General features: G+C 64.6%; 3 protein-coding genes across 4 annotated transcripts in view; 2 read left to right on the plus strand and 1 right to left on the minus strand.

The window, feature by feature from the left end:
• Positions 1-8688: 8688 nt before the first annotated feature.
• MAB21L4 (mab-21 like 4) lies at positions 8689-13458 on the plus strand (the record flags this gene model as incomplete). Its single annotated transcript, XM_082486876.1, has 5 exons — positions 8689-9172; positions 10262-10484; positions 11296-11449; positions 12637-12993; positions 13252-13458. 5 exons carry the CDS (start codon positions 8689-8691, stop codon positions 13456-13458), a joined length of 1425 nt encoding a protein of 474 aa, XP_082343002.1.
• Positions 13459-14006: 548 nt separating this feature from the next.
• On the minus strand, positions 14007-17547 carry AGXT (alanine--glyoxylate aminotransferase; the record flags this gene model as incomplete). The annotated part of the gene is made up of 11 exons (XM_082487385.1): positions 14007-14114; positions 14524-14652; positions 14846-14941; positions 15040-15109; positions 15361-15456; positions 15708-15792; positions 16102-16172; positions 16403-16503; positions 16582-16646; positions 16986-17178; positions 17293-17547. The coding sequence occupies 11 exons, from the start codon at positions 17545-17547 to the stop codon at positions 14007-14009; spliced, it is 1269 nt and encodes a 422-aa protein (XP_082343511.1).
• Positions 17548-25026: 7479 nt separating this feature from the next.
• KIF1A (kinesin family member 1A) overlaps positions 25027-26629 on the plus strand; it is a gene marked incomplete at both ends in the record, with an annotated part of 34224 nt that continues 32621 nt past the window's right edge. For both annotated transcript variants that reach the window (XM_082487420.1, XM_082487421.1), the window contains one exon: positions 25027-25132. In XM_082487420.1, the coding sequence (XP_082343546.1) occupies positions 25027-25132 (106 nt within the window). The remainder of the gene's footprint in view (positions 25133-26629) is intronic.

A 26629-nucleotide genomic window follows, 5' to 3' on the forward strand; every position in this document is an offset into this window, starting at 1 on the left:
ACGGCGGGGGAAATGAGGTGTGGGGTGGAGGGCCGAGAGCAGGGCTGGGCACAAGGGGCAGCACCCAAGGCAAAGCTCCGAAACGCTCCCAGCGCCAGGATCTGTCCCCCACACAATCCCCTGGGGCGTTCCCGAAGCTGGATCTGCCCCCAAGATCTGCCCCCCCCCAAGATCCCCCCCAAGATCGGCCCGACCCCTTGAGATGCCAGGGCACCTTGGCTGGCACCCATGCTCCAGTACCAAAGGTCCCACGGGGAACTGGCCCCCACCGACCCCCACTGCCAAACATGGCGAGGAGTCCCTGTCCCTTTAAAAAATCTCCTGGAAGAAAATGCTGAAAGGAAAAGAGAAAAAAAAAAAAATTAAAAAAAAAAAAAAGCGAAATCCAAAATAAATAAACGGCCACATCCGGATTTCTCCCCCGAGACACTAATAAAGGCTTTATGAGTTTGATATGAATTACCCTCCCCGGCCATTTACAGCTGATCTTCTGGAAGGCATTAGGCTGCTCGCCCCTTCCCTGGCCTGGGGCGGGGGGGAACGCTGCGGGGGAACATGACATGCACCGGGGGGGGCACCACCACGCTCTCCTCGCAGCCCATCCCCAGCTCCGGGGGTGCTGGTCAAGACCCATCTCTTTTGGGGGGCAACTTAGGGAGGGGGGGTCTTTTGGCTGTTGCCATCCCCCATTTGGCACTGGGGAGGGTGAGCCCCATGCTCCAGTGGGGGGGGGAAGCTTGCGCCCACCATGTGCTCCCAAAAGTCCTGTCTCCTGGCCCTGCCAGGCTCAGCTCCCACGGGACGCGGGGACACGGTGGCACCAGCCTGCCCCCCAACGCCGTGGGCATCCCCGCAGGGGCCACCCCGGGTGTCCGCAGGGCAAGCGGGAGGGAGCAGCCCTGCCGGCCGCCATCCCGAGCGCCAGGGGAGGATTTCTTTTCCAGGCAGGCTTTGCACGGGGAAGCGCCGCCATGCTCCCCCTGTGCCGTCCCGATCCAGCTCCCCGGGACGTTAAATGGAAAGCAGCAAACTCAGCGGGGAAAACAGCTGCGGGCCGCGGCCGGCAGCCATTTCCTCTGGGTCAGGAGCCGGAGCCGGTGCGAAGCCAGGCTCTGCACTGGGAAGGCTGGGAGGAACGTGGCGGGGAAGCAGCCCTTTCCCCCCACCATCTGGCCAAGCTCTGGCCGCCGTTGCCCGCTCCCTCTCCCTCAGCAAATGCCCCTTTCCTCCACACCCAGCTGCGTTCAGGGTGCCTGGCTTCTCCGTGGCTTCCAAAAATGGGGCTGGGACCCCCCGTGCCCACACTGGAGGGTGGGTTTGGTGGGGCTGTTACGCTGGGGTGGGGACCGTGCAGGGGTGTCCCAGGCGCTCATCCCAGGCTTTCCCTACTCTTCCTGGCCCCCGTGACCAGCGATGCTCCTCCTCAGCAAAACGCCTCCGTGCGGGTCCCGGCGACGGTTCAACCGGGAGCTCCGCAGGCACCCGGCGAGCAGGTGGAGGAGGCCGGCAAGCGCTGGGCAAGCTGGGGGACAAGCTTGCCCGCTGCCAAGCCGTGCCGGAGCGAGACGCCCGGGAACGACAGATGGAGGCTGAGGTCCTTTGGCCGACCCCAAGCTTGTCTCTGCCTGGCATCACAGGTTGCCCCAAATCCATGGGCAGTTGCCTCCTGACACCCCCCGGTTTCTCCCAGGGTTACCAGCTGCCTCCTGCAAAAGGCAGTCCTGGAAAACCATCAGGAAAGAGCACAAAGCCCTACCCAGCCCCCCGGCCAGGCCCCACATGTTTTGTTGGGGGGGAACGGGGGACGACGTGCGGAAAGGACCCGGGGAGCTATTAACGATCCAGAGAGCGTTCAGCACGGATGCTTTCGGGCGGAGGGGCCTGCAGGTCAGCACATGGTTTGGATTTGGCTCTCCCCCCTCCCTCCCAGCTAATTAGACCGAGCGCAGAGAGTGTTCCCTGCGGATGCCGAACACGTGCGCGGCACAAGCATCACCTCCCGCAGGGGGAAACCGGCCCCGGGACCCCCCCCTTCCCCCAGGGTGGGCGAAGCAGCCAGGTAGCCCAGGGAGGTGCGCGGGCGTTTGGGGTGGAGGGGGAGGCGAGGTTTTAACAAAGGGGTTTGAACTCGTTATCTGGCCCTGGTTCAAAGAATGCAAGAAGGCGAATCACGCGCATAAACGCGGGTGGTGGGAAGGGGCTGGAGGGCGGCCAGGAGGACGGAGGTTACTGCGACACACTGTTCCCGCTCCCCCTGTGCCCTGCCCGAGCCCGCAGCGGTGCCCACCTCTGCCCCCGGGGCTCCATGGGGCTGTGGGAACAGGGGGGACCCCTTCCCCTCTCCCACCCCTTCGCCTCCCTCCTGCCACCCGGGGCCCCCCCGAACCACAGGGCCGAGGCATCTGGCGGCTGTGGGTAGGCTGAGCTATGGGGCTTCTCGGTGGTGCCGGGGAGACATAGTGCCACCAGGACGCAGGAGAGGAGCTGTGGCTGTGCTGGAGACCCGTGACACCGGTGTGAACGGGAATGCAGGACCATTTAGATGGACACAAATCTCATTCCCTGGGGGGAACCCCTGGCCCAAGGCTCTCGCCCCACCACAGCAAAGCCAAAGTTTTGAAATGCTGCCAGCTCTGGAGGGGATGGGGATGCTGTACCCCTGCCACCCTGCAGCACCAGGGGCCACCTTCCCGCTGCCCACACCAATCCCAAACCCCGCCGTGCAGCTCAGGGGAGGACCGGGATGCAGCACTTCACCCATGGACTTCTCTGTCTCTGGGTGCTGTCCCAGTGCAGGGGACGGTGCCGAAACCAGGACATGAAGCTGAAACCAGTGCCTGGCAAAGTCCCATCTCCAGCTGGGGTTCCCGGCAGCGGGTGGCTCAAGTTGATGCAAGTGAAAGCCGCCCACTGCTGTGGTCCCCAAACCACATTAACGAAGATCTCAAACCTGCCGCAAACCCATGCGGGCATGTCCGGCAGCCCGCCGGGCCGGGGCCGGCCGCGAGCACCTCCAGCATCGCAGCGTGGCGTCGGAAAGCAACACCGGATTTCCCAATCCAGCTGAAAGCTCCTCGGATGTTCTGCTGCTTTGATTATTTGACAGACCATGTTTTTTAAATTATTCTTGTATAAATATTTACGCGTTTTTACAAGAACCATGCTTTGAGCAACGGGGCCATGGCAGAGGAAGGGCCAGAGGGGAGGGGGCTGGACACTGGATTGCTCCATCCCCGCTCCGCAGGTCATCTGGGGGTTGAGCAGGACCAGTAGGGGGGACATGGCGGTTTGCTCCCATGCTCAGGACCCCCGGGGCGATGCCCGCTGGGTGCTGACAGCCTGCCCCGAACAAAAGGTGGCTGGCTGGTGGGATCCTGCCCCTTCCCCTCGCTCCCCTGGCTTTCCTCTCCCCGGGGAGCAGAGCCCGGCCAAGCACCGGGATCCACATTGCCGGCCACTGCTGGGAGCCCCCCGTGGCCCCGCAGGCGTCCCCCAGCCTCATCCCTGGCTTCATGACAGGCCAGGTCCAAAAAACACTTCCTACAGCCTTCCCGAGCTGAGAAAGCCCCTTCGCCACCAGGCAGCGAGGGGGGCACATGGCTGCTGGTGGGATGGAGACCGGTCCTCCGTCCCCTCCGCTCCCACTCCGGCACCGCACCCCGGCCCAGGCTTGCACCCCCAGGGAGGAGGCGATGGGTGCCGGGAGAAAGAGCTCGCACCCTGTGGGTCTCCTGGAGAGAGAAGGGGATGGGGTACGGGGGCGGGGGGAGCTCCGGAGGATGCTGCAGCCCCCACATCTGCTCCCAAAGCCAAGCCCCGGGGTGGCTGCAGGGACAGCGGCTGCAGAAAAGTCCCGCTGCTGGTGTGGGGACCCTCCCCGCTGGCCCCATCCCTCTCCCCACCACTGTTGCTGTGGTTTTTGGGAAGGATGAGGGTAAGCTTCCCACCTCCCCCACCCACCCCCCTCCCCCACCCACAGATGGGATCCACAACCCAGCCTCCCGTTTTCCGCCGAGCTCAGCAGAAATTCACTCAGAAGGTCAGTGACCAGAGAAAGGGACAATCCATCATTAAATAAATTGTTTTCATTTCCCAGGATAAAGGGGAGGAAAAGGGGGGGTGGGGGGTGTTGGAGCAGGATTGAAAAAAAAACCAAAAAGAGCACAAGGCAGGAAACCCACCCCCCCACCCCCCCGCTCCCTGCCATTCGCAGCCCCGCGCTCTCGCAGGGCTTTTACAGCCAAAGCTCTTAATGTGATTATAATAATTATTTCTTTCCTAGCAATTTTTTTTTTTTTTTTTTTTTAATAAACAGCCTCTTTTGAAATGTGGCTGGGGGAAGCCAAGACTCCAGCTGAGCCCTGGCCCGGGAGGAAGGAGCAGGGGCTGAGGAGAGCGTGCGAACGTGCGCGGGTGCGTGCGGGCAAGCACGTGCGTGCGGGAACGCGCGGGCGCCCGTGGGGGCACCCTGGGGTGCGGGGGCCCTGCCGGAGCGTGTGAGCACACCCAGGGCTGTGAAAACCCCGTGGTTCCCGGGGGGCTGAGCAGGTGGGGGGATTCCTCTCTACCTCTTCTTGGGCCGGGTGCCCCATAGAACACCCCCACCCCTCCCGGTTGCACCCCTACTCTCTCGCTCCTCTGTGTGGTCCCCCCCAGCCCCAGGGCCAGGCTTTGAAATCTGTTGAAAAGAGACCCTTTTTGCCAAAATAAACAGCCTGTCATGTTAAATTACTCTCCCTTCCTCTCTACCTCCCCTGCCTGCATCCCCCACTCTCCCCATCCCAGCTTTTTTGGCGGGGGCTGTGCTGCTCCGGGTGGGAGGCTCGTGGGGCGCAGGAGTGTGGGTGTTGGGGCCAGTGCGGAGCCGGGCTGCTGGGGCACAGCGTCACCTACCTCCCGCATTCCGGTGTCCCTGTCTCCCCACCAGCATCCTCCACCCACCAGCCAAACCCCTGGTGTCTTTCTGGCAGGTGGCGATGGCAATGTGCAGGGACCAGGTCTCAGCGGGGACACTGCACATGGTGTCCTACGGAGGGGCACCGGGGGGGGGGGGCTCGCTGCTGCCCCTTACCCACCCCTGCCATGTCAAGACCGAGCACCGCGCGCTCCAGCCATGTCTTCCACGGCCTAAGTGACCTTCTTGCTTGGAAATCTTCCCCCGTGCCTCGCCTCCGACGGAGATGCGCTCCGTTTGAGCCTGTCGCTGGGTCATGCGCCATCCCTGCCCGGCGCCAGCTCCTCTCCCTCCTGCTGGGTGGCATCTGCCTTGGCCACATCCCTGCGGCGCCTGGCTCGGGCTCTCCCGGGGCGGCAGGGAGAGATGCCAGAGGGCACGGAGCAGCCTGCTGCCCCATGGCCCCCATGCGCAGGTCACAGCGCCGGGCATCCTCCCGCCGCCGGGCAAAGTGCAGGCAGGGGCCAGACCTGCCACCCTGAGCTGCCTGCTTGGCCTTGGTGGCTGCCCCCCTGTTTCAAGGGGGACACCTCTCTGCCCCCGAGCACCCCCTCTGCCATGCTGCCCTCCCCGGGCCCAGGGCGGCGGGCAGCATCCGCAACACCTCCCGCTGCTCCCACCTCACCTGTCTGGCCAGCCGTGCCGCCAGCCGGACCTGCCCCCTGGCTGGCCAGCTCTTCCTTCTCCCGCTGGGCCTGCAGCAGGGCCGCTGCCTGCGCTGCCTGCGCTGCCTGCGCTGCCTACGCCTGGCAGCAGCAGGGCAGCTTCTCCTCCGGGGCCTGCTCCTTGCCCCTGGCCTGCGGGGGAGAGTAGGAGGAAGGGGCAGGGGAAGGAGGAAGAGGAAGGAAAGGGGAAAGGGGAATGGTGAAGAAGGAAAGGGAAGGGGAAGGGGAAGGGGAAGGGGAAGGGGAAGGGGAAGGGGAAGGGGAAGGGGAAGGGGAAGGGGAAGGGGAAGGGGAAGGGGAAGGGGAAGGGGAAGGGGGAGGGAGAGGGAGAGGGAGAGAGGAGAGAGGAAAGGGAAAGGGGAAGGAGGAAGGGGAAAGAGGAAAGAGAATGGTAAGGAGGAAGGAAAAGGGGGAAGGAGGAAGGAGAAAAGGGGAAGGATGAAGGGGAAAGGGGAAGGCCCTGTCCTGTGGGAAGGGGCAGAGGGCGGCATTTTGCCGCACCAACCTCTCGATGGTGGCACCCAGAGGTCTGTGAAGTGCAGGTGCCAAAGGCAGTGAGGAGCTGGGGGGAAGGTGTGAGGGGGTGACGTTTTACTCGTCCCTCCCAGCACCAGAGCTCTGGCAGCGATGGGAGCAGGACACCAGGCTCATGCTGCGGCATCAGCCAGCACCGCGCCAAAGGAGGGCACGGTTCACCCTCAGCACCAAGCCGCCTGGGGGACCGCCTCGTCTCTCCACCTTGGTGAGTCTTACCTTCCTGTAGCCCCAGTCCACCTTCCTGCATGACCCCCATGGCCTCCTCCAGCATCCCTGCCAGGCGCTGCCTCAAGGCCTCTCCTGGCTGCTGCCACAGCAGGGACTGCGTCCACGACAAAGGGATGTTCCTGGAGCACGCAGTGACCCTGCCAGCAGTGAGCTGTGCCCCACCAGCCCCAGGAAAGCGGTGCCTTGTGTCTCTCTGCCCTTTTTCCCCCCACATTAGGGCCTGGAGTGGTCATCTCTCCTGCCTGGCTTTGGGCTCAGCATCCTCCAGGGTGAGCCTGGACCCCTCTGATGGGGAGGGTGAAGCCCCCAGGAGCCCTGCTTCGGCAGCAGGCAGTCCTGCCGCTCTCGGCTCCTCTCCGGGATGCCAGCCGGCTTGCTCTCCTCGCGTGATGGAGGAGGGCAAGACCGAGCTGCGCAAGTAGCCCCTGGCAGGACGGTGGTCGGCGTGGGGACTCAGGTCCCCCCTGCTCAGGTGGGGAGCATGGGGCTTGGGTAAGGAGATGCAGAGCTTGCCTCCTGCTGTCAAGGGGTTTAAAATCCGGCTGGGGGTCCCCAGCTCCAGGCATCCCCAGCCTCCAGGCAGCGAGGAGCCTGGTGCGGGCTCCCACTCACCTCCGTGGCCCATACTGCAGGCACACGAGGATGATCTGCGGGTTGAAGCTCTGGTCCCGCTCCCTCTTGGAAGACACTCGGGGCTCCCCAGAGCTCAGCTGGCGGAAGGACAGATGGCCGTGAGGGACAGACCCCCAGCTGGAGGGTGGCTCCTCAGCCACACAGGACTGCAGGAGGCACAGGGACAAACTGGAAACCATCCTGGGGAGATCCAGACACCTTGTCTGGGCTGTATAAAAGGGCCACAAAGAACCCGAGTCACAGGAGGTGGGAGAACCGGCCCTGAGCCCTATGGTTCTCTCCCCCCTCCCCAGAAGCGGTCCCAGGGCCCCACGCTGGGCTGTGACCCCCCCTTCCCACACGGGTTCCCGCTGCCACGGGGCCTCCCCCACTCCCTTCCCTGCTCTGACCAAGGGCGGGAATGCTTTGCAGGGAAACCTTGGATTTCTGAACCTGCCGGGAGAGCCTTGCCTTCGGTCCAGGGGCTATAATTATTTAGAGCTCCGGGTCAGGGAATGCGAAGCCGCAGAACCTGTCCCGGGGGAGGGCACAGCATGCACCACCACCACCATCCCCCCCCCTCCCCGGGATTTGTGGGAGATGCTGGAGGACTGAGGGCAGGTCCCAACCCGAAGCACGGCCCTTGCCTCAGCCGCATCTACTGGCGCCGCGTCTCGCTCCCCCCACCAGCGGTTTTGGGGCCGAAAGCGCCAGTTTGCCGCCTCCTCCCCCCCCCCTCCCCCCCGTGGCGATGCTCGCCGTTGCCATGGCGACCGCGGCCGCCGCGCTGCGGGCGGGGCGGGGGAGGTGTTACCGGGGTGAGGGCGGGGCCTGCCGGCGAGGCGGAGCCCAATGGAGAGGTGGGGCCTAGTGATGGGGCGGGGCCTAATGGCGGGGCGTGGCCTGCCGGCGGGGCAGAGCCTAGTGGTGGGGCGGGACCTACCTGCAGGGCGGGGGCTACCCGAGGGGCGTGGCCTAATGGCGGGGCGGGGCCTGCCGGCGGGGCAGGGCGCGCCCCCGCGTGGAGCTGAGCCGGGTGCGGGGTCTCTGCTGGGCCGAGGGGCGCCGCGGGCTGCCCACGCCTGACCTTGAGGCTAAGGCTGATGGAGCCAGGGGCAGGGCTGCGCTGAGCGCCTGCATGGCAGGCGTGGGGTCAAGCAGCTCTCCCACGGCCACCGCAGCCCAGCCCGGCGCCAGCATGAGCCTGCTCCCAGCTCCCGTGGGCGCAACGCAAGCGCAGAGCAGACCTGCCCCGGCAGCCCCGGGGCAGCTGGACCTGCCGAGCCGGGCTGGGCCGGGGCGGGAGGGCGGTGGTTCTCCTTCCTCTGGCACTGGCTGTGAAGGGGATGCTGCCAGTGTGCAGCGCTGGTGCTGGGAGTGGTGTGGGAGACCACAGAGTCGTCCTGGTGCGACCCCGATGGCTGAGCATCCCAGCTGCATTGCTGGGATTGTCATCCTGCTGCATTGCCCGGCGGGTGGCCACGGTGTGACTCGGTCCCCCGCCTTAGGTCTGCCCTGGGGAGGACGCGGTGCTCCCGGCAGCTCTCCCTGGCGCTCGCCCAGCAGCGGTGCTTGCCAACGCCCGGCTATGGCTTCCCTCCTCCCACCTCGCGCCGGCTCCCAGCCCTGCCCTCCCTGCCCACGTACTTTTACTCCCGCTCAGAGCAGGCTCCAGACGGCGGTGGAGCTGCCATGGCAGCCAGCGCTTCCCACTGGCACAGCTACCTCGGGGTGATCGTGTCCCGCGAGAGGCAGCGGCTGGAGCATTTCCAGCGTGCTGAGGACATCCTGCTGACCCTGCTGGAGGGTGTCCACGCCAGGGACCCCCGCTTCCTCGTGGACTACGCCAGGTACCTGGAAGCCTTTGAGTTCGCCCTCTGTACCTCCGAGGATGCTGTCACCGTGGAGGTCCCCCTGCGGATCGATGGTGATGCCCTGCGGGTGCTGGCATGCCGGCTCAGGGACACCCCAACTGGGCACTGTCCAGAGCTGGGCACCTGCTGTCTGGAATTGCCCTCTCCAGGGACGGACTTGGAAGACTGGACCAGCACCACGGGTGCGATGGAGTGGGGAGGTGCTGCAGGGTGCCTGGTTCCGGGCAAAGTCCTCCAACACCTGAAAGAGCTCCTTGTTTCAGCCATCGTGCACTGCCAACGCCAGTTCCTCCTTCAGCCAGGTGCGTATGCCGGCCGGGTGCTTGCCCGGGCGGGAGCTGCCTCCAGCACAGCTGGGGAGCCCAGTTTGGCGGTGGGCCCTGTGCAAAGGGGCTGGGGCATAAGTCCAAAGCCTTCACGAGCGAGCGAGCAAGTGCCCTGCCATGTGCTGGGACAGGCTTTGCCCTCAGCTAAGGACGGGGAGATGCAAACTACTCCCTGCCACCCCACGGCAGCAGAGTCATCCTCGGGCATCTTCACCCTGGGCTGATGGCACCCTCCTTGGTGGGTGGCAGCTCCACGGAGGGTTCACCCAGCCCTGCCGTTAGTCCCCAGGGAGGGTTTGCTAGGGACTTGGCGTGCTTGGCTCACCCTAACTGTGTTCCCCGTCTCTCCTGGCCTCCGATGCCCCCTGCTCCCTGGAGGAGGCTATCTGGAGGGCGAGCTGGAAGCACATCAGGATTGCACCAGGACCCTGGGGCATGGGTCTGAGCCCACATGCATATGGGTCTCAGCTGGGAACAGTGTCCCTGGGAAGGAGATGGTGGGGAAGGGACCCTGGGAATGCCCGTAGGGGGTCCCATCAACTTTTGCACACATTTCCACCTCCAAAAGGTGATTCTTGAAGCAAATCTCAGCCCTGATGGAAAGGTGATGTGAGAGGACCAGCAGGTCTGAAAGTGTCTTAACCCAGCCCCAGCAAGCCCACCATTCCCTCCTTCCTCCTCAGCCAAGCCAGAGCCCTTCATCTTCCTCTACCCCCACAACCTGAGACCTTTCCTGGTCCTTTTTTCTTGGACCACATTGTATTTCTTGGCACTGTTCAGCCACCCACCAGCATGGCCCCGTCTGGCTGCTTGGGGCTTCCTGCTATGCCCACACCCGCTGGCCTGGCCCTGAGCCCTGCCGGAGCGATGCTCCTTCCCGAAAACCACCCCAGCGGGGTTCGAAGAAAGGCTTTCGCCAGGGAACCACAGCCAAACCGCAGCATTGGAAAGGGATGAGTCGAGTGGGGTGGGACGTTGCCCACGGGCGTTGCGGCGCATACCTGGTCCAGCCTGCGGGACCAGCTGCGGTAACCTCCTAACCACAGCCAAACCCTCTGCATCTAGGTGACCTCAGTGCTGAAAATCTGAAGGAAGATACTATGGAGCTCTCCCTGCTGATCCGCGGTGGCTGGAAGACCGTCCGCTTTGACATCGTCCCCGTGGTGAGGAGGCAGCAGGAGCCGCTCCGGCTCAAGGGGTGGCAGAGCGACAGGGGCTTCCCTGAAGGCAGCCTCCGGAAGGCCACGGAAGAGGCCCACTTCGTCCCCGCTTCTCCCCACTGCTGGAGGTGAGCGCCTCGGCTGCACGCAGCGTGGGGTGACCCTGCCCCGGGGATCCCCCCCGGCTGGCGGCACTGCCGGGTGTAAGCAAAAAGGGGATGGGAAAGTGGAAGGGACATGTCAACAGGAGGGTGAAGTCACCCCCTCGTGATGCCCAAACCTGGGGAAAAACCCTCAAAATTCAGGCAGTTCAAGGAAAGAGGGCAGGGGGGGATGCAGCTGAAGGAACAACCCCCCCCCGATTTTTTGCAGGAGCTGAATCTCAGCCGTGCGGAGGGCTGCAGCTCTTAGATTGCTGCTGCTCAGGCTGCAGGAGCGAGCCTGGGCATCTGGCAGCGTCAGGGTGACAAGGTGCTTCCCAGGGCAGGCTGCGGGTGGGAGGGTGGTCAGGGTGACACACATCTCACCTGCCAGCAAAGCTACCCGGCCCTGAGGAGGGGCTGAGCATCCGGCTGGACCAGCCCAGGCTTATTTTGGGCACAATGTGGTCCAGCCAGATGCTCAGCCCCTCCTTGGGGTCCAATCCAGCCTCCCCTCCGGGGCAGCCTGCAGCCCTCCCTGCTGCACGTAGAGGAGCACAACCCCACTTCCCCTGCCTTCCTGTCCCTCCTGGGAAGGCAGGAGCTGCTCAGCAGCATCCCTATCATGCTGCGAATCTCCCTGCTCCCTCTTCACCAGAGGTGGGTGTTCAAGGTGGATCCAGGATACTGCGTGCCTGGGGCCATGTCACCCACATGGCCAGGTCACTGCAGGTATCCTCTCCCCAGCTGGGAGGATGCAGGTCTCCATCTCTCAGTGGATCCCACTTTCTCTGGCCAGATCCTCCACTCACCTCCCCATCCTTAAGCTGCTCCAAGCAGTGGACACACTGAAGGGACCCCGTCTGGACAGCCTTCGCCTGCTCGACCAGCTCCGCAGCCAGGACTGGGGAGAGGAGGGTGGAAAAGGTGCTCTCACCTTCAACCAGCTGAAGGTAGGTAGGTTCTGCTGGTGGGAACCATGGCTCTCTGGGCAGGCAGAGCCGAGGCTGGTCCCCCACATCCCGCCCCAAGCCAAGCCACTGCTGGAAGAAGATCCCAAGCAACAAACCCAAGTGCCTGCAGTGCTTTGGGATGTACCAGCCCATAGCTGTGTCCGGAAGGGATGCGCTCCACCGGCCATGGTTAGAAGGGTTTGATTCTTCTTCCTTGAACCAGCAAACTCCAGCCTGAAACACCCTGACCATGAAGAGCTGGAGCTCTGCGCTGATGTGCCAGTCATCCCCTGACCCAGGCTGGCTGTGTCTGCAGGGGACACGCTGGGGATTGTGTGGCCGTGCCTGCCTGCTACACCACCGGTTGTCCCATTCCTCAGCGTGCCGGGAGGTGCCCGTGCAGGGCTGAGGGTGGCGTCTCTCCTGATGAAAACCCTTCTCTCCCCACCCAACCTGTTTTCGGCACACTGGACCCATGCCAGCTGGTGACGCCGGTCGGGAAAGGGGCCATGCTGGGGACAGCAACTGGTGGCACAATCCGGGTGTGCCCTGCCTTGTGGCGGCTCTCCGGGCCGGGGTACAGAAGGAGACAAAGTCATCTTCTGCTGAGAGAATGGCTCCAGCCATAACCCAAATCCTGTGCTTTTCGTTTTATGTTGCGCTCTTTGATTGTTTTTTTTATTATTATTTTTTAAAAAAGGGCACAGTATGCATCTGTCCTTCCAAAAAAGCATGTTCTGCTCCAACCCGCCGCGTATGTCGCCTGTTATGCCATGCCACCAAGAGGCATCGGTGCCGGGCCGTTGGCCAGCGCGGTGCCGAGGAAGCTGGCGTGGCAGCTGCTGGGGATCCACCTGCCTTGCCAGCGGCTGGTGGAAACCACAAGTCGGGGTTTTCACAATTGCTTGGTGCCTGCGGGAAAGCTCGGGCATGTTGTTTCAGAGCTGCTGCAGAGCTGGGACCTGCCTCAGAGCTTCGGGGAGGGAAGCAAAGCTTCAAACTAAGGGGTGGTGGGGCATCGGCTGCGCCTTCAGCAGCCGAGGCAGCAGCTCCGAGAGCCTGCGTAGCCCTAGGCTACTGGGGATGCGATGTCTGTGTTGAGGGCTCAGCTTGGCCACCTGCAGGGTGTGAAGGCACCGCCATCGTGGGGAGAGCCCCATCCCACACCCTTCTCTCCCTCCCCGCAGATGGTGCTGCTGTGGAGCACGGAGCTCTTCCCTTCCTCAGAGGACTGGCAGGACCTGGAGGGCTCCGTCTACAGGCTCTTGGTGATCCTCCTCCGCTGCCTGGCCACCCGGCGCCTGCCCCATTTCCTGCACCCGGAGGAGAACCTCTTCCAAGGAGAGCCCCGGGACCTCGCCTCCCTCTACCATAAGGTGGAGAGTTTCGCCCAGGACCCCCCACGTTTCCTCCGCTTCCATTTTGGCCTCCCTGCACGCACCGACAGCTGGCAGGCAGATGCCGGCACCCGAGCCCTTCTGCACCTCCCCGACAAGGACGGGTCCTATTGGGACACAGCCTACTTTGACATCCTGCTCAGCCAGGTAACGGGGACCGGAGACCCTGGGCTGGTCTTGGGAGGTAGGGTGCAGCAGCGCCAGAAACCACCTGGGCTGGGCAGCTTAGGATGTGCTGGAATTTGCCTCCCCCCGCCCTCAGAGCCCTCTGGCCCTTGGTAGCCACCGGTATGTGCTGCCCAACCGCTCCGTGGAGGCTGCGGGAGGCCGGTGATGCTCAATGGGATACGGGCTCAAGCAGAGTGTGGAGCCCTTTCCCCTCACTCCCCACCTGCCTCCGCTTAGTTCCAGGTGTACCGGATCCAGGATGGCACCCGCCGCTCGGCAATGTCCCAGCTCCTCTCCGAGATCCGGCGAGAAATCCCCCCAGCAGAGCTGAGCGGGAACCCCGCTGCTACCACATCTGGATGTCTCCAAACTCGGGGGGTGGGAGGTGCGTGCCAGGCGAGCTACGGGGCCAGGGAGCAGCACGCTGCCATGTCGCTTTATTGAGGAAAGGGAGCGAGCGCACATCCGCCGGAGCTGCGTGGGGATGCTCAGCCTCGTGGCTGCCCCGGTAGAGCTGGGCGCCGGGGTGGGTGTTTCATCCCATGGTGCCTAATCGGGGGGGGGGGGGGAGCAGGGGATGGCATCCTGCGCTACGGGGCTCTGGTGCAGGGACAGCTGTGGGTGGTGGCGGTGGGAGGGGAAGGGACCTGCGGTCGGATCCTGCATCCAGCCCTCGTGTCAGCTTGCGATGGGGCTGCCATACCCTGGGGCCGGGGAAAAGGGAGCAGCTTGGGGGGGGGAGGGAGGGGGGGGCAGGCCATACGGGAGAGGAGTGACCTGCACAGGGACTGGGAGAAGGTGTTTTGAGCCATGTCCCACGTTTGCCAAGCTGCAGCCCTCGCCTCCACATCCCCTGCTCTTCCAGCTTCTCCTTCCCGCTCTTGGCTTGGGGTGCTGGGTGTTGCAGCGGATCCTGCAGCCGGGCATGGGGGGGGAGCACCGCAATGCCTCGTCTGGACCCCCCCCCCCCGCCCCATCCTTTGCGGGGGTGCTCACAGCCTGCTGCGGCGGCAGCGCCCAAGGGCGTCCTTCAGGGCATGCAGCACCCGGTCCACGTTGCTGCTGGTCGAGTTGCAGCCCATGAGGCCGATGCGCAGGACCTGGGAGGAGCAGGGCGAGGGTCTCACCTTCGCCGCTGTGCCCCGGCGCTGTCTCCCTGCGAGCAGAGCGCAGGGCAAGGGGCACGCGCGGAGCAGCCATGCAGCGTGGCCGGGCGTAAAGTGCCCGTGCCCAACTCCCTGCTTGCTCCTATATAACACGCATTTCGCCTAAAGACGTGTCACCCTGCTAATTACGCGCACGGTTATTCAATTACGCGCTTCAATTGTGTGTGGTTAGGAGCCGCTATGCATCGCTGCGGGCGATGGGGATGCATCCAGCCTTGTGTTTGCTGTTTGCAGCCAGAGAGCACCAGTTAATCGTGGGGCGTGTGACGGGGGGGGGTTGGATGTGGCCACAGGCAGGTTGGGTGCCTGGCCGCGGGCAGCGGGAGGGGAGGACACTGCCCACCTTGCCCACCGAAGGGCCCAGCCCCCCGGCGATTTCGATGGCGTGGTTGTCCATGAGGAACGCGGTGATGTCCTTCCAGTCGTAGCCCTCCGGCACCCTGACAGTGGTAATTGTGGGAAGTCTCGCCTTCTGGGAAAGGGAGAAGCTGTGTTAGATCTGCAGCTCCCGGCCACGGCCCTGTCCCCCGGTGAGCCCGGCAGCCTGCCAGGAGAGAGCATCGCTGGAAGGGGGAGAATTTTTTCTCCTGCCACGTCTCCAGCCACGTGGGGCCATGTCCTCACGCTGCTCCCACACCATGGTGCTGGGCTCACCCTGTACCCACCTCCTCCTTCACAAAGAGCTCAAGCCCCAGGTCACGCAGCCCCTGGCACAGCTGGGCACAGTTGGTCTGGTGGCGCTCCCACGAGCTCTCCAGACCCTGTGGGCAGAGAGGAGGAAGAAGGTCCTGGCACCCACCGCTCCCCCAAACCCCACCGGCACTGCTTGGTGCTCCCCTGCCTGCCCGGCGCCGCTCACCAGCTCCGCCAGCATGGCCAAGCCTTCCCGCAGGCTGAAGAAGCTGTTGATGGGTGCCGTGTGATGGTACCTGCAAAACCCAAGGGGCACCCAGGCAGGTTTGGCCCGGCTGGCGGCAGAGCAGTATCCCAGCTGGTGGTGGGGAAACTGGGGATGCTGCGTCCTCCCTCCTCTTCGCCCAGCGCAGAGGGGTCACAATTTCCCCAGGGCCACTTCGTGATGGGCGGATGGGGTGATGGGGAGATGAGGCCCGAGCCCTGCCAGGGTGAAGGCTGCGGTGGGTCAGCCAAAGCCATCTGTGTGGGGACAGCCTACCCTTACCTTCGTGGCTCCCCGTCGCAGCCCCAGTAGTTTGCCAGCCAGCTCATGTCCAGGTAGAAGGATGGGGGCTTCGTCTTCCTCCTGAGCATCTTCTCCCTGGCAAAGTAGGGTGCTGGGGAGGAGCTGGACCTTGACCTCGCCAGCCCCAGGGGTCCCCTGAAGCGAGCGGCGAGCTCGGCTCCAGCACCCATTGCTGCCCAAGGATGGGCCGGGCTCTGACCCCCGTGGAGCTGCTCCGTGGAGCGGGGCTGGAGTGGGTGGCTGGCAAAGCGGGAGGAGGGGGGGATGACAGCCTTCCCCCCCCAGCCCCATCGCCTTTCCTCCCAGTGGCACAGGGCTGCCCTTACCTGGCTCGCTCACTGAACGAGATGGGGGCACTGCCGGGGGGGGCGTTGAGGACTTTCTGAGACCCCGAGTACAGGACGTCGATCTCTGCCCGAGAAGGGAGGCAGCTTCTTAGGGACAGGGGACTCCCAGGGGGGGACACGCTGAGTCTTGCCCAACCCAGCTGCAAGTGGTGGGTGGGCAGCACAGGGGTCCTGCTGGCGTTTGGCCTGCTTTGGGGGACACCCTGCCACTGCTGATGGTCCCCTGAGGGGAACCGGCTCTCTGCCTGCAGCTGGCCCAGTTTCTAGTCCTGCTAGCATGAAACGTGGGGATCAGTCCCACCACCCTCCCTCCCTGGCCCAGGCGTGAGCCCTCTGGTCCCCTGTGTGCCCGTGACGGCACTGTGGCTCTTACCCTGTTGGTCCATGAAGATGGGGGCTCCCCCAAGCGATGCCACCGCATCCACCAGCAGCAGGCAACCATGCCTGTGGGAGGACAGAGCTCAGCCTGGTGTTCCTGCCACCTCCTCCTGCCACCCCTCTGCCTGCAGCCCCAGCACCCCAATCCCCTCGAGGCCGCGTGTCTCGCTGGCACCAACCGCTTCCAGCAGAACAGAGCCAGAGGAGAGCCCGGGGCATGTAAATCCCCATGCCCCAGCCCCCGAGGGTGACCTTGGGGTGCCACCAGCCCCCACGGGTGCCCGCCATGCACTGACCGGTGGCACAGCTCGCCCAGCCCCTCCAGCGGCTGCAGCACCCCCGTGGAGGACTCGCCATGGGTGATGAAGAGCACCAAGGGCTTGTGCCGCGTCAGGCCCTGCATGAAACAGAGGTGAAGGTGACTGTCCCCAGGGCTGGCTCGCACCTGTCTCCCTGCACCGCGGCTGGCACTCACCTCCTCGATGTCCCACAGAGCGAAGTACTCGCCCGGGGGCTTCAGCAGCTCATGGACATTGGCTCCTGGGAGGGATTTGGGCAGAGGGAGATGGAGGTTTGTGCATGTCTCCCATTGGGCAGACACCTGCTCCACGGGGGAACCAGCCATGCATGAACCAGACGCACGGCTGCCTGCCAGGGTCCGGCCTCCCACAGATTTGCCCGGTGGAAAAGCCATAAACCGCCATAAGCAGAGGGACATCACCCTGGAAAAAACCTGGAGCACTCTCCAGCCACAGAAGTTGTGTCACTGGCCGCTGCTGCCGAGATGGGGACAGCAAGCCAGGGGTCACATTCTGGCACCCCGCCCACAAGCCCGGTCCCCTGAACTCTGCCGGCGCTGTCCAGCTGTCCCCAACATACCCAACCTCCTGGCGATGTCGGCGGCACGTTGTCCCCAGATGCCATTGACAGCCACCAGTGCGGTGTCACCGCGCTCCAGGAGGTTGAGGAGGGCAGCCTCCATGGCGCAGTGGCCGGTGCCGCTGATGGCCAGGGTCAGCCGGTTCTGCGTCTGGAAGGCGTACTGGATGCCCGCCTTGATCTCATCCATCACCTGTGGCGGCAGGAGACCGACTGGCACCGCTATTGTCCCCCTCACCCCAGCAAAGCTGCCCCAGCCCCTGGTGGAGGGTGAGGGAGAGGAGGGGAGGAAGGCTGGGCAGCTCACCTGCAGCACCTCGGGGTGCATGTGGCCCAGGAGTTGCCGGCCACCCGCAGCCAGGATGCGGGGGGGCATGTTGCTGGGCCCCGGTCCGAGCAGCAGCCTCTCTGGCACAGCCAGGGGCCGGAGCAGGCCCTGGGGTGGGGGGACACGGAGCAGGCTGGTGGCCATGGGGCGCCTTGCCATCCCCAGGAGCCGAGACCGGAGGAGAGGAGCAGTGGCGGCTGCCCGCGCAGCACCCAGCACCGCGACGCAGTGCATCCTGTGCCAGCAGTGTCCAGTGTCCCCGTGGACCCTGACCCTGGGGCTCGGTGCTCCCCCCGCCAGCCCGGACTCTGCCCCTGGCTGCCTCCATGTCCAATTAATGTGTCACCACCACTGTCCCTGCTGTCTCAGCCCCCTCATTTTGGGGGGTTCCCCCTTGATAGTGCTGAGGGGGTTTGCTCCTCAGGCACTCCAGCCTCTGGACTGGCAAGCACCTGCACAGACCCTGTCCCCAAGGCCCCCAGGACACCATGGCTGATGGTTCCCAACACCATCCCAGCAGATGGAATCCCTGCTCCTGGGATGCACGCAGCTCCCGCGCCATGGGATGGTTGTGCTGGGACTGGCCCGGCACAGCCACCATGGTCGTGACTCCTCCAGCACCGCAAAGCTCTGTTGGCCAAGTCTCCCTGACAAAGGACCTGCCCTGCAGAAGGATGCCTGGCCAAGTGACAGACACCTGGAGGAGGCTGACCATGGGGATGGTTTGCACCAGGGCAGAGCCACGGGGTGGGACGTGGCTGCAGTCCCTGCCGCAGCGAGCCGTGCTCTGTGGGCTCAGCCTGGCTTGTGGGCATCACAGCACAACCTGATGATGCCACAGGACATGCGTGCCTCGTCAATGTTCTGTGCCTGTCACCTGCCATGTGTGCCCATGGTCCATGGTATCGTGCCCATCCTCCGGCACGTTCTCTGCCATCCATACTCTGAAACGCAAACGAGCTGCCTGCTGCTGGCTCCTGGCAGGTCCAGGAGCGGGTCCTTGGCCAGACGAGCCACTCAAGTGAGCGAAGCTTTGGGGATGATGGTTATGGGGTGGAAAGTCCCCCCACCCCCGGCAAAGCCGGCTGCTGCTGAAGGCGTTTGGGGCAGGCGTGTGGGGCTGGCACGGTGCCAGGCGAGAGCACTTCTGCCTGGGCAGCTGGATGCTTGTTTCAGGGAGGAGCTGGGAGCCGGTGTGGCCAACATTGCGTGGATGATGAAAACCAGAGTTAGCCTGGAGACTGCTGCCCGGTCATCACCTACTGACACAAGGACCACAAGTCCTGAGAGAATGCCTGAGCCAGCCCCTCATCCTGTACCCCAGCCGTGAGAGCACTGCCGGGATTGCTGATGGATGCTCGCAGCATTGCCGAAACGTTCAGTCCGGAAAACACCGGTGGGAGAAACCCCGCTGGAGACCCAGCACTACAGCTGCGGCGGGTGGGTGGATGGATGGATGGAGACCTGTCCTCCAGGGAAAGGTCGGGGTGGGGAGGGGACGCGTGGCCTCACATGTGGTCGGCGTGGAGGGGTGAGGGAGGATGCGCTGCTGGAAACAGCTGGTGGTGAAGGCTTAATCTTCTTTCCGCCCTGGGTCTAAATTCCCCAGCGCAGATGGACACGGGCTCCCGGGGGGCGGGGGGGCGCTCACCCCTCGAGGAAGTTGGAGGGGGAGAAGCACCGGAGGTGGGTGCTGACAGCCGGGGCCGCCGGGGGGAAGCCCCCGGAGGGGGCGTCTCTCCCGGGGGCAGTGCGCCGGCGGGGGCCGGGCGGGGTACGGAGCCGCGGGGCGGGGGGGAAACCGGGGATGGGGATGATGGGGGGGGTGGGGGTGGTTGCCAGGCGACGGTTGCCAGGCGACGCGGGGGGCCCCGCCTCTCCCCGCGCCCTTGCGGCGGTTCCGCAGCGCGGACCGGGGTGTGGGGGGGATGCGCTGACGTCACCGCTCCATCCCCGGTCCCCCCGTCCTCGTCCCCCCCCCCCCGTTTCTCCCGGGCGGCGGCCAACCAGCGCGCGGGGAGGGGCGGGGCGGGGACCGCAGGGGCGGGGCTGCCACAACCCGCACCGGCACCGGCACCGGCACCGGCACCGCGTCGCATCGCCTCTCCTCATGCCGGTTCCCCCCGCCCGCGCCTGAGCGCTGCGCCCCGCCGAACCGGGCACGGGCACAGGTAGGGGCGGGCGGCACCGTGCGGGCGGAGGCGCGGCGGGGGCTTCCACGGGATAGCGGTGCCGCCCCTCTCGGCTCCGGTGGAGGCGGCGGCGGCGGCGGAGGGGGACGCGCCCTCCCGGGGGTCCGTCGGGGCGGGGGGGCGTCGGCCGGCGGCCATTTTGCGGGGTCCCCCGAAGGGAGCGGGGGGGGGGGGGGGGGGGCTGCCCGCGGGTCCCCAGCGCGGCAGCCGGCGGGTGCCGCCCCGGCTTCCAGAAGAATCCCGCCCGAGGGAGGGGGGGGGGGGGGGGCTTCCCGGGGATGGGGCAACGCCTCTGCAGCCCCGACACCGGGGTGGGGAGGGGAGGGGGGGGATGCCGTCCCCGCTGCCCGTGGGAGGGGGCACACGGAGCCGTTTTCACCGTAGAGCCGCCCCTGCTCTCCCCTCTGGGGCAGGTGGCTCTGGCCATGAAGTTGAGCCATCTTGCTCTGTCATCATTACGCTTCAGAGTCGACGATGGCGCTGGAGGGAGCAGTGGGTGTCCCGGCTGGGGCTCTCGCCCCGGGGCGAGCGGGGGGAGGGGTGGCTAGCCAAGGCGCTGCCAAGCCAAAGGCTCTTGCTTGCGCCGCAAGGATGAGCTGCTGTTTTGCTGACCTTGGGCTTGGGGGCAGCTGGGTGAAGGCCGCCATGTCACTGCGGGCCAGTGCCGATGGCTTCTGGCTGGAGGTGGGGGGTGATCCCTGGGCGGAGGGGCTGGTGCAGAGCCCTGCGCTTGGCCGCCCTGGCTCCCAGAGAGCAGCCCTGCACCTGCCCCATTGTCTTCCTCCGCTTCCTCCTCCTCCTCCCCGATGGGACAGCATCCCCTCCCCTGGACCCTGCGCACCCCCGGTGGGCTGGGGTCTCTTGCTTGCTCATGTCCCACGCCTCTGCTGTGGGGCTGGGGGAGGTCAGGGAACCAGCCGAGCATCTCCCCCTGCCACCCCGCTGCCATCCTTCCATGCCCCAGTGCCCGGAACAGCCCCTTGGCAAGTGGGCTGGGTGGCATGGGATGGGGGAATGGGGCAGGGGGGAAGGGGGGTGGCAGCAGCAGTCCCCCCTGGGGCACAGCCAGGGGTGTGGTGGGCTCTGCCATCCCCGCACGCTGCCACTGACCTCCATTTTGTCTGGGAGGTGGCAGCTGATGCTGGCACGGATGCTGCCGCTCCCCCCCCCCCCCCGCCTCCCTGTGTGTGGCCATAGCTGCAGCCCCCAAACGCCGGGGGGGGGGTGTCAGGACCTGTGTTTCCCCCACTACCCCTCTCTCCCCCCCTCCCCGCCCCCCCCTGCCAGAGCTCACCGCCCTGTCTGTGCAGCTTTTTCCCAAGGTGGGTTTTGGCGTGCAGAAGAGAGGATGGAGGGGATGGTGATGGAGCGCAGCAGGGATGGGGAACAGATCCCATCCACAGCCTTAAATCTGCTGCTGGCCAATTTAATCCATATTGAAATTCTCAAGGACCCCCAAACAGTGCCCTGAAGCCGTGTCGCCCTCCCCCCACCCCCTCGGGGAGGGCAGGAGGCGAGGAGGCACAGGGCAGGGTGCCCATGATGGCACTGGGGAAGCGAGGGGCTGGATTTCCGCTGGGGATGGGGAGGGGGGGGCTGGACACCGGCCCCTGCCCTGCTGCTTCCCTGCCTGTGGGTGCTGCTCCGGGGAAAACTGCACCGTCACGGCCCCTTGCCCCATGTGGGGTGGGAGGCGAGTGGGGAGCAGCCGCTGGGCTCAGCTGGCAGCCGATGGTGCGGCGTCATCCGGGCCAGCTGCCCCCAGGGTCCCCCACTGTCCCCAGAGGGAGGGCAGGGTCCTGCGGTCCCAGATGGAGCTGGGGGGCCCCCAACAAGGGGGGTGCAGGGGAAGGGCTCATTAAAACAAAGCCCCTTCGGCGGCTGAGAGCATCGTGGCTCAGGAGGCACAGCCAGACAGGGTGTCCGCCCTCGCCACCGAGGTGACACGGGGATGCGCGCAGACAAAAGGAGAAACTCGCCTCGGATTTCCCTCGGCGGCCCCGGTGAGGCAGCTCCTGCCCGGTGCTGGGCGCAGGGAGTGGGGCGTCCTGGCTGTGCCGACCCCTGTTAACATCCCTCGATCCCCGGTGTCCTGCGGGGACAGACAGCACAGCATGTCTGCTGCAGCATCCTTAGGGGAAGAGTTCACTGCGGGTGGCACTTGGGGACAATGCTGCCCAACCCACTGGTCACCTCTCAGCGATGGCTGCCGCTTAGTAGCCCTCGGAATTAAGAGAGCTCTCGTTAGCTAATCTCTGCCCAATTAATCTTAGCTGATCCAGTTAATCATCGCTCTCTAGGCCTTTCGCTCGTCACCGAGGGCTGGTGGGAGTGCCGGCAGGGCTGGGCAGAGCGCAGCAGGCTGCGCAGCATGGTGGGGGCAGAGATGCCCTGCGGAGTTGGGGGACAGGTCCAGATGTCCCCCGTGGCACCACGGCCCCTGGGGACTCTGCTGTCCTCCTCCCTTGTGTGTGGGGTGGCCCCGAGGAGGAGGCAGGGAGGGAGCGGGGAGCGGGGCCGCGGCGCTGGCCCGCTCCCAGCCGAAGGCTGATAGTGGCTTATTGAATTTCTCTCGATGGCGGATTAAGCAGGCGGTGGCTGACTGTCCCCAGGCAAAGCGAGCTGGCTGGGCTCGAGCCGCCCTGCCTGCCCCTGCCCTGCCTGCACCACAGCCTGCCCGCTGCAGTGCATCCCCTCTCTGCGGGATGCTGAGCGCCTGCGGCCAGCGATGGCTGGTGGTGCTGCCATGTTACGTGGGCTGCGGGCTGAATTCCTCACCGGGAAAATAGTCGGGGGAAGGAGAGGAGGCTTGGGAAGAAGGAGCTGGGCAAGGGGCTGCCGGGGGTCCCCAAGGGGACACGGCGCTTCCTGGGTTTCTTGCGCCGTTGTGGCAGAGGTGGGACCGGAGAGCTGCAGAGGAGCAGGAGGGGAGTGGCGCGTTGCCGACTGAGGATGCTGAAGGAAATGGATGGAGACAGAAAATGGAGCCGAGCTTGCTGCTCTGCAGCAGGGAATACTGTTGGGGAGAGGAGCTTGTGCTGCTGGGCTAGGAGAGCCGGCTGGCTTGCTGGGAATACGCTGGGATTTGGGCATCAGGATGGCAGGGAGAGAGAAAAGGTCCCTGCTGGTGAGGAGGGGGCTTCTCGTGGCCAGCGGGGTGGGCTGGGTTGGTACTGGTGTGGGGCTGAGCTGGTCCTCCCATTAGAGGAAGGCAAACAGCCACCGATGGAGGGCACGCAGCAAGATGAGGCGCCTGGAAAAGCGGCATGAAGGAGAAACCGGAGCTTCTTCATGGGAAGTGATAGGGCTGGAGGGGGATGTGATGAGAATGGCGCAGGGGCAGGAGGCAACGTGGGCAGGGTCTGGAGCGGACTGTAGTGGGCAGCAGTCGGTCCCAGGGCCGGTGGGGTCGTTGACGGGTGTGCCGTTCCTGGTGCCCGTGGTTCTTGCCGAGGGCTGTGCCGCAAGATGGGAGTCCGGGGACCTAACCCACCTCTTTGTAGCCCTGGGAGCTGGAGAGGCCGCAAAACTGGGGGGGAACAGAGCTGTCCTGGCCGCAGGAGGAGGAGAGGGAAGTGTTTGACACAGGCAGTTGTCGGGTGCTGCATGGGGTTTAGTCCAGCAACAGATCCATTGTCCCTCAGCGCCTGCGGTGCCACAGGGTGGAGCAGCTCGAGCCAATGGCCTCGTGAGGATGCAGCCCTTCCAACCCAGCGTTTCAAGGGAAAAACCAGCTTTTTCATTCCTCTTTGGCAAGGGGTCCTGTTTGATTTTTCCTCCTTCCCGCATCTGAGCAAGCAGCAGCGTGGGGAAGGCAGAGGCCCGTTGGTATGCACCAGCCTGCTCGCCGGCTCAGGGACTCAGCGGTGGCGTTAAACACCCGCTTAAAATAATCCGTGCTCAAGAAAGCCTGAGATGAAATGCTTGAACTGGTGGGATGTAAGGGTGCGATCGCTGGCTGAGTGCAGGGGGAGCTCTGGGGCCACCCCAGCGGGGCAGTGGGAGGAAGGTTTGGGAACTCTGACGGGAGGAGATTTGTCCCGCTGTCGGGGGATGCAGGCTTGCTTTTAAAACAGGTGGAGTGTTTTTGAAAGACAGCACCGAGCTTGCAATGCTTTCTGGCTGTAAATTTTTCCACTGTGCCATGAATATACCTGCCTTTGGGCAGAGCAGACTTTGGTTTTCCTCCCACCCGCTTTGGAAATGAAACCGGAGCGGTCAAACCTCGGTTAGTGTTAAAGCCATCCCCTTCTCTTGGGATGCTTTCTATTCTGTAGGTTTATTTTGTTCTCCCCCCCCCCCCTCCCCCCGCCCCTTTTTCCACAAATTCAGCTGTATCTTTCATTTCCACCATGGGAAAACCCATCTCGTGTTGAGGACCCATCATTGCTGCTCCACTTCCTTCAGGTCATGGCCTGTGTAACCAGAGCTGTGCCATTGCTCCCTCCTGACCTCCTTCCTCCCAGAACGAGCATCCTGCGGGCGAAGACCAGGCTCCAAAAGCCATTTGCAAACACCCTTGCAGGAGTCCTGCAGGCAGGGATGCTGGAGGAGCTGGGCGGTGCCTGCCCGTGCTGCGGGGTGCTGAGCTCCTCTTCCACCAGCGGGCTCAGCATTGGGGGGGTCAAGGAGCAGCAGGAGGGGATGGACATTGGAAGGCAGGAACAGATTTTATAAGGGCTGATCCTGGAGGACCCGGTGGTCAAGGGAAGGACCCCAGCATCCTTTTCTGGCCAACTGGGGCTCGGGGAAGGTGGGACCGGCTGCAGAGAGTCCGGACACCAATGCTGGGAGGAGCGGCTGCTCTGGGAGAGTGGTTTGTTTTGTCTTGTGAGGTTTGTGATTAAAAATTTATCAGCCAAAGGAGTGGAAAAATAATTGTGAGCTGGATGCTTCGGCTGAGCGCGATCCCCACCAGCTTGCTGGCCAGTGCTGCTCCTGCTGATGCTGCGCTTCTGCTTTCGCCGGGAGCTGAATGAGAGGCAAATACCAGCGGTTGCGTTTAACAGCCGCCTCCTTTCTCAGCATGAATGCCATCGTTTTCCTCCCCACCTCCACCCAGTCCTGCTGCTGGGGCTGGGGTGGAGGCAGGAGGCTCGGGTGACGGGCAGGGGGCTGTGGGCTCGCTTGCAAGTGAGGGGCTGCCTGTCCAGTGCTGTTGGCACTCCGCGATGGAAAAACTGTTCCTCAGGGGTCATGGTGATGCTGATGGTGCTTACATGGCCCTGTCGCCTGCTGTGGATGCCCACCGAGTGCTGCTGCAGGATAATGGAAGCTCTGGGGTTAAGGGCAGGGATGTCCCCTGGGAGCGAGCAGGAGGTCCTGACTTGAGACACAAAGAGGAGACAGGAGAGACCAACCAGTGTTCCTGGGAGGTTTTGTTGTAGGGGCTTTCCATTCGTTTTTCTGGCGCAGCTGTGAGATGGGGATTGGGGTGCGAGCTTTCCTAATCCCCTTTTCTCCCCTCCTTGCAGGACAGCCACTGCTCCCCCGCTAGCAGGACCCACCTCTGGCCGGCACGATGGCGGGAGCATCCGTGAAGGTGGCAGTGCGCGTCCGGCCCTTCAACTCCCGGGAGATGAGCCGGGAATCTAAATGCATTATCCAGATGTCGGGAAGCACCACCAGTGAGTGCCGGTGTTGGGGGCAGAGGGGCTCGGAAAGGGTTTGGGTGCTGCTTGGGGAGGAAAAACGCGTGGTCTGGCCACAGCGGCGAGCACCGTGCTGCAGGGATCTTTGGTGCCGGTAGCACCTGGGGTTGTTTGGAGGAGGGAATCGGGGCGGGGGGGAGATGTCACCTTTCCCGTGGGGAAATGCAGTTCTGCGGTTGAAATGGCAGCAGCGGGATCTACGTGGCACCGAGCCCTTGGGTTTCGGTGGTACCGAATGGGGGCAGCATCCCTGGAAGGCAACTGGGGTGGAACTAGCAGAAGAACTTGGAAAACGCTGGTGTGTGGCTGTGGGGCTGGGGGTGCCCAGCCCGTGGTCGCCTGCCCAAGCGTGGAAGCCGTGCACTGGTCAGCGCGCAGCTCCCGATGGCACCGCCTGGCTGGGTACGGCACACCGCGGCGTGCTGGGACCCATCCCTGCTTCCACGGGGCTTGGAGCCGCAACACCAGCAGGATGAAGGGCTGGGAGTGGGGTTTGCCAAGGGAACGGTGTGCTCAGGGAAGGGGGATGTAGCAGGGGGGGTTGGGGCTGCCTGTCCCGTCAGGAGGTGTCTGGCATTCGCCCCTCTTTAAATGGGAAGTACTGCTGGAAGTACTGGGTGGAAAAGGTGGCCGAATCCCTCCTCTGTGGCTCTGGAAACCTCCATATGGGGCAGCATCTGAAATAACTCCCTCTCTCCATGCCTGCCTGCCTGGGGCTTCCTGCGTCACCGTCACCGGTGGCAATGGGTGAAACATCGGCGCCAGCCACCCCCGCGGTGCGCACCGCCGGGCTGCCATGACAACCCAGGCGGGAAGGAGAAGAGGGCATCCAAGGGTGCAGAGTGGCTCTGTGACCCCGCCGGTCCCCCCCCCCCAGCTCACCTGGGGAGCAGGGACAGGGAGGTCTGTGGGGCAGCATCTGCTGGTCTCTGTCGTCCCGGGGTGGGGGGGGGGTCTCTCCCAGCCTTGTTGCGCAGTGATGCTTCGCCTGCCGGGGGTGCGGAGCTGCTCCCCTCACGGCGAGGAAGCCTTTCTGGCCCGGATGGGTTGGAGAGGGGGTTTTGGGGGGGGAGGGGCAACACGACGACCCCCCGCACTCCCCAGGCCTGATCAAGAGCATCGGGTATCCCCCACTTCCACCCGTGCCCATCCTTCCGCCCCCAGCCCTGTTGTCTGCACCCCCACCCCCCCCCCCCCTCCGAGCCCCTCATCCCCCTGCCAATGCTGGGGGGGAGGGGGGGGGCAGCAGGGCTGCAGGCAGGGGCAGTGCCCTGGCCAGCCCTTTGCTGACGGTGAGGTTTTTCTCCATGAATAGACAAACCATCGGCTAATCCCCTTGGCCGAGGGGCTGGGGGGCAGGTGCCGGGGGGGTTCTGCCAGCTGGGGAAGGCAGGAGGATGCCAGTAGTGCTGGCAACCCCCCCCCCTCCCCCCTTCCCCCCTCGAGTTCCTCGCAGAGAAGCCAAAAATAAAT

This window comes from Vanellus vanellus, assembly GCF_965231255.1.
Source record: "Vanellus vanellus genome assembly, chromosome: 8".
Taxonomy (NCBI): Eukaryota; Metazoa; Chordata; class Aves; order Charadriiformes; family Charadriidae; genus Vanellus; species Vanellus vanellus.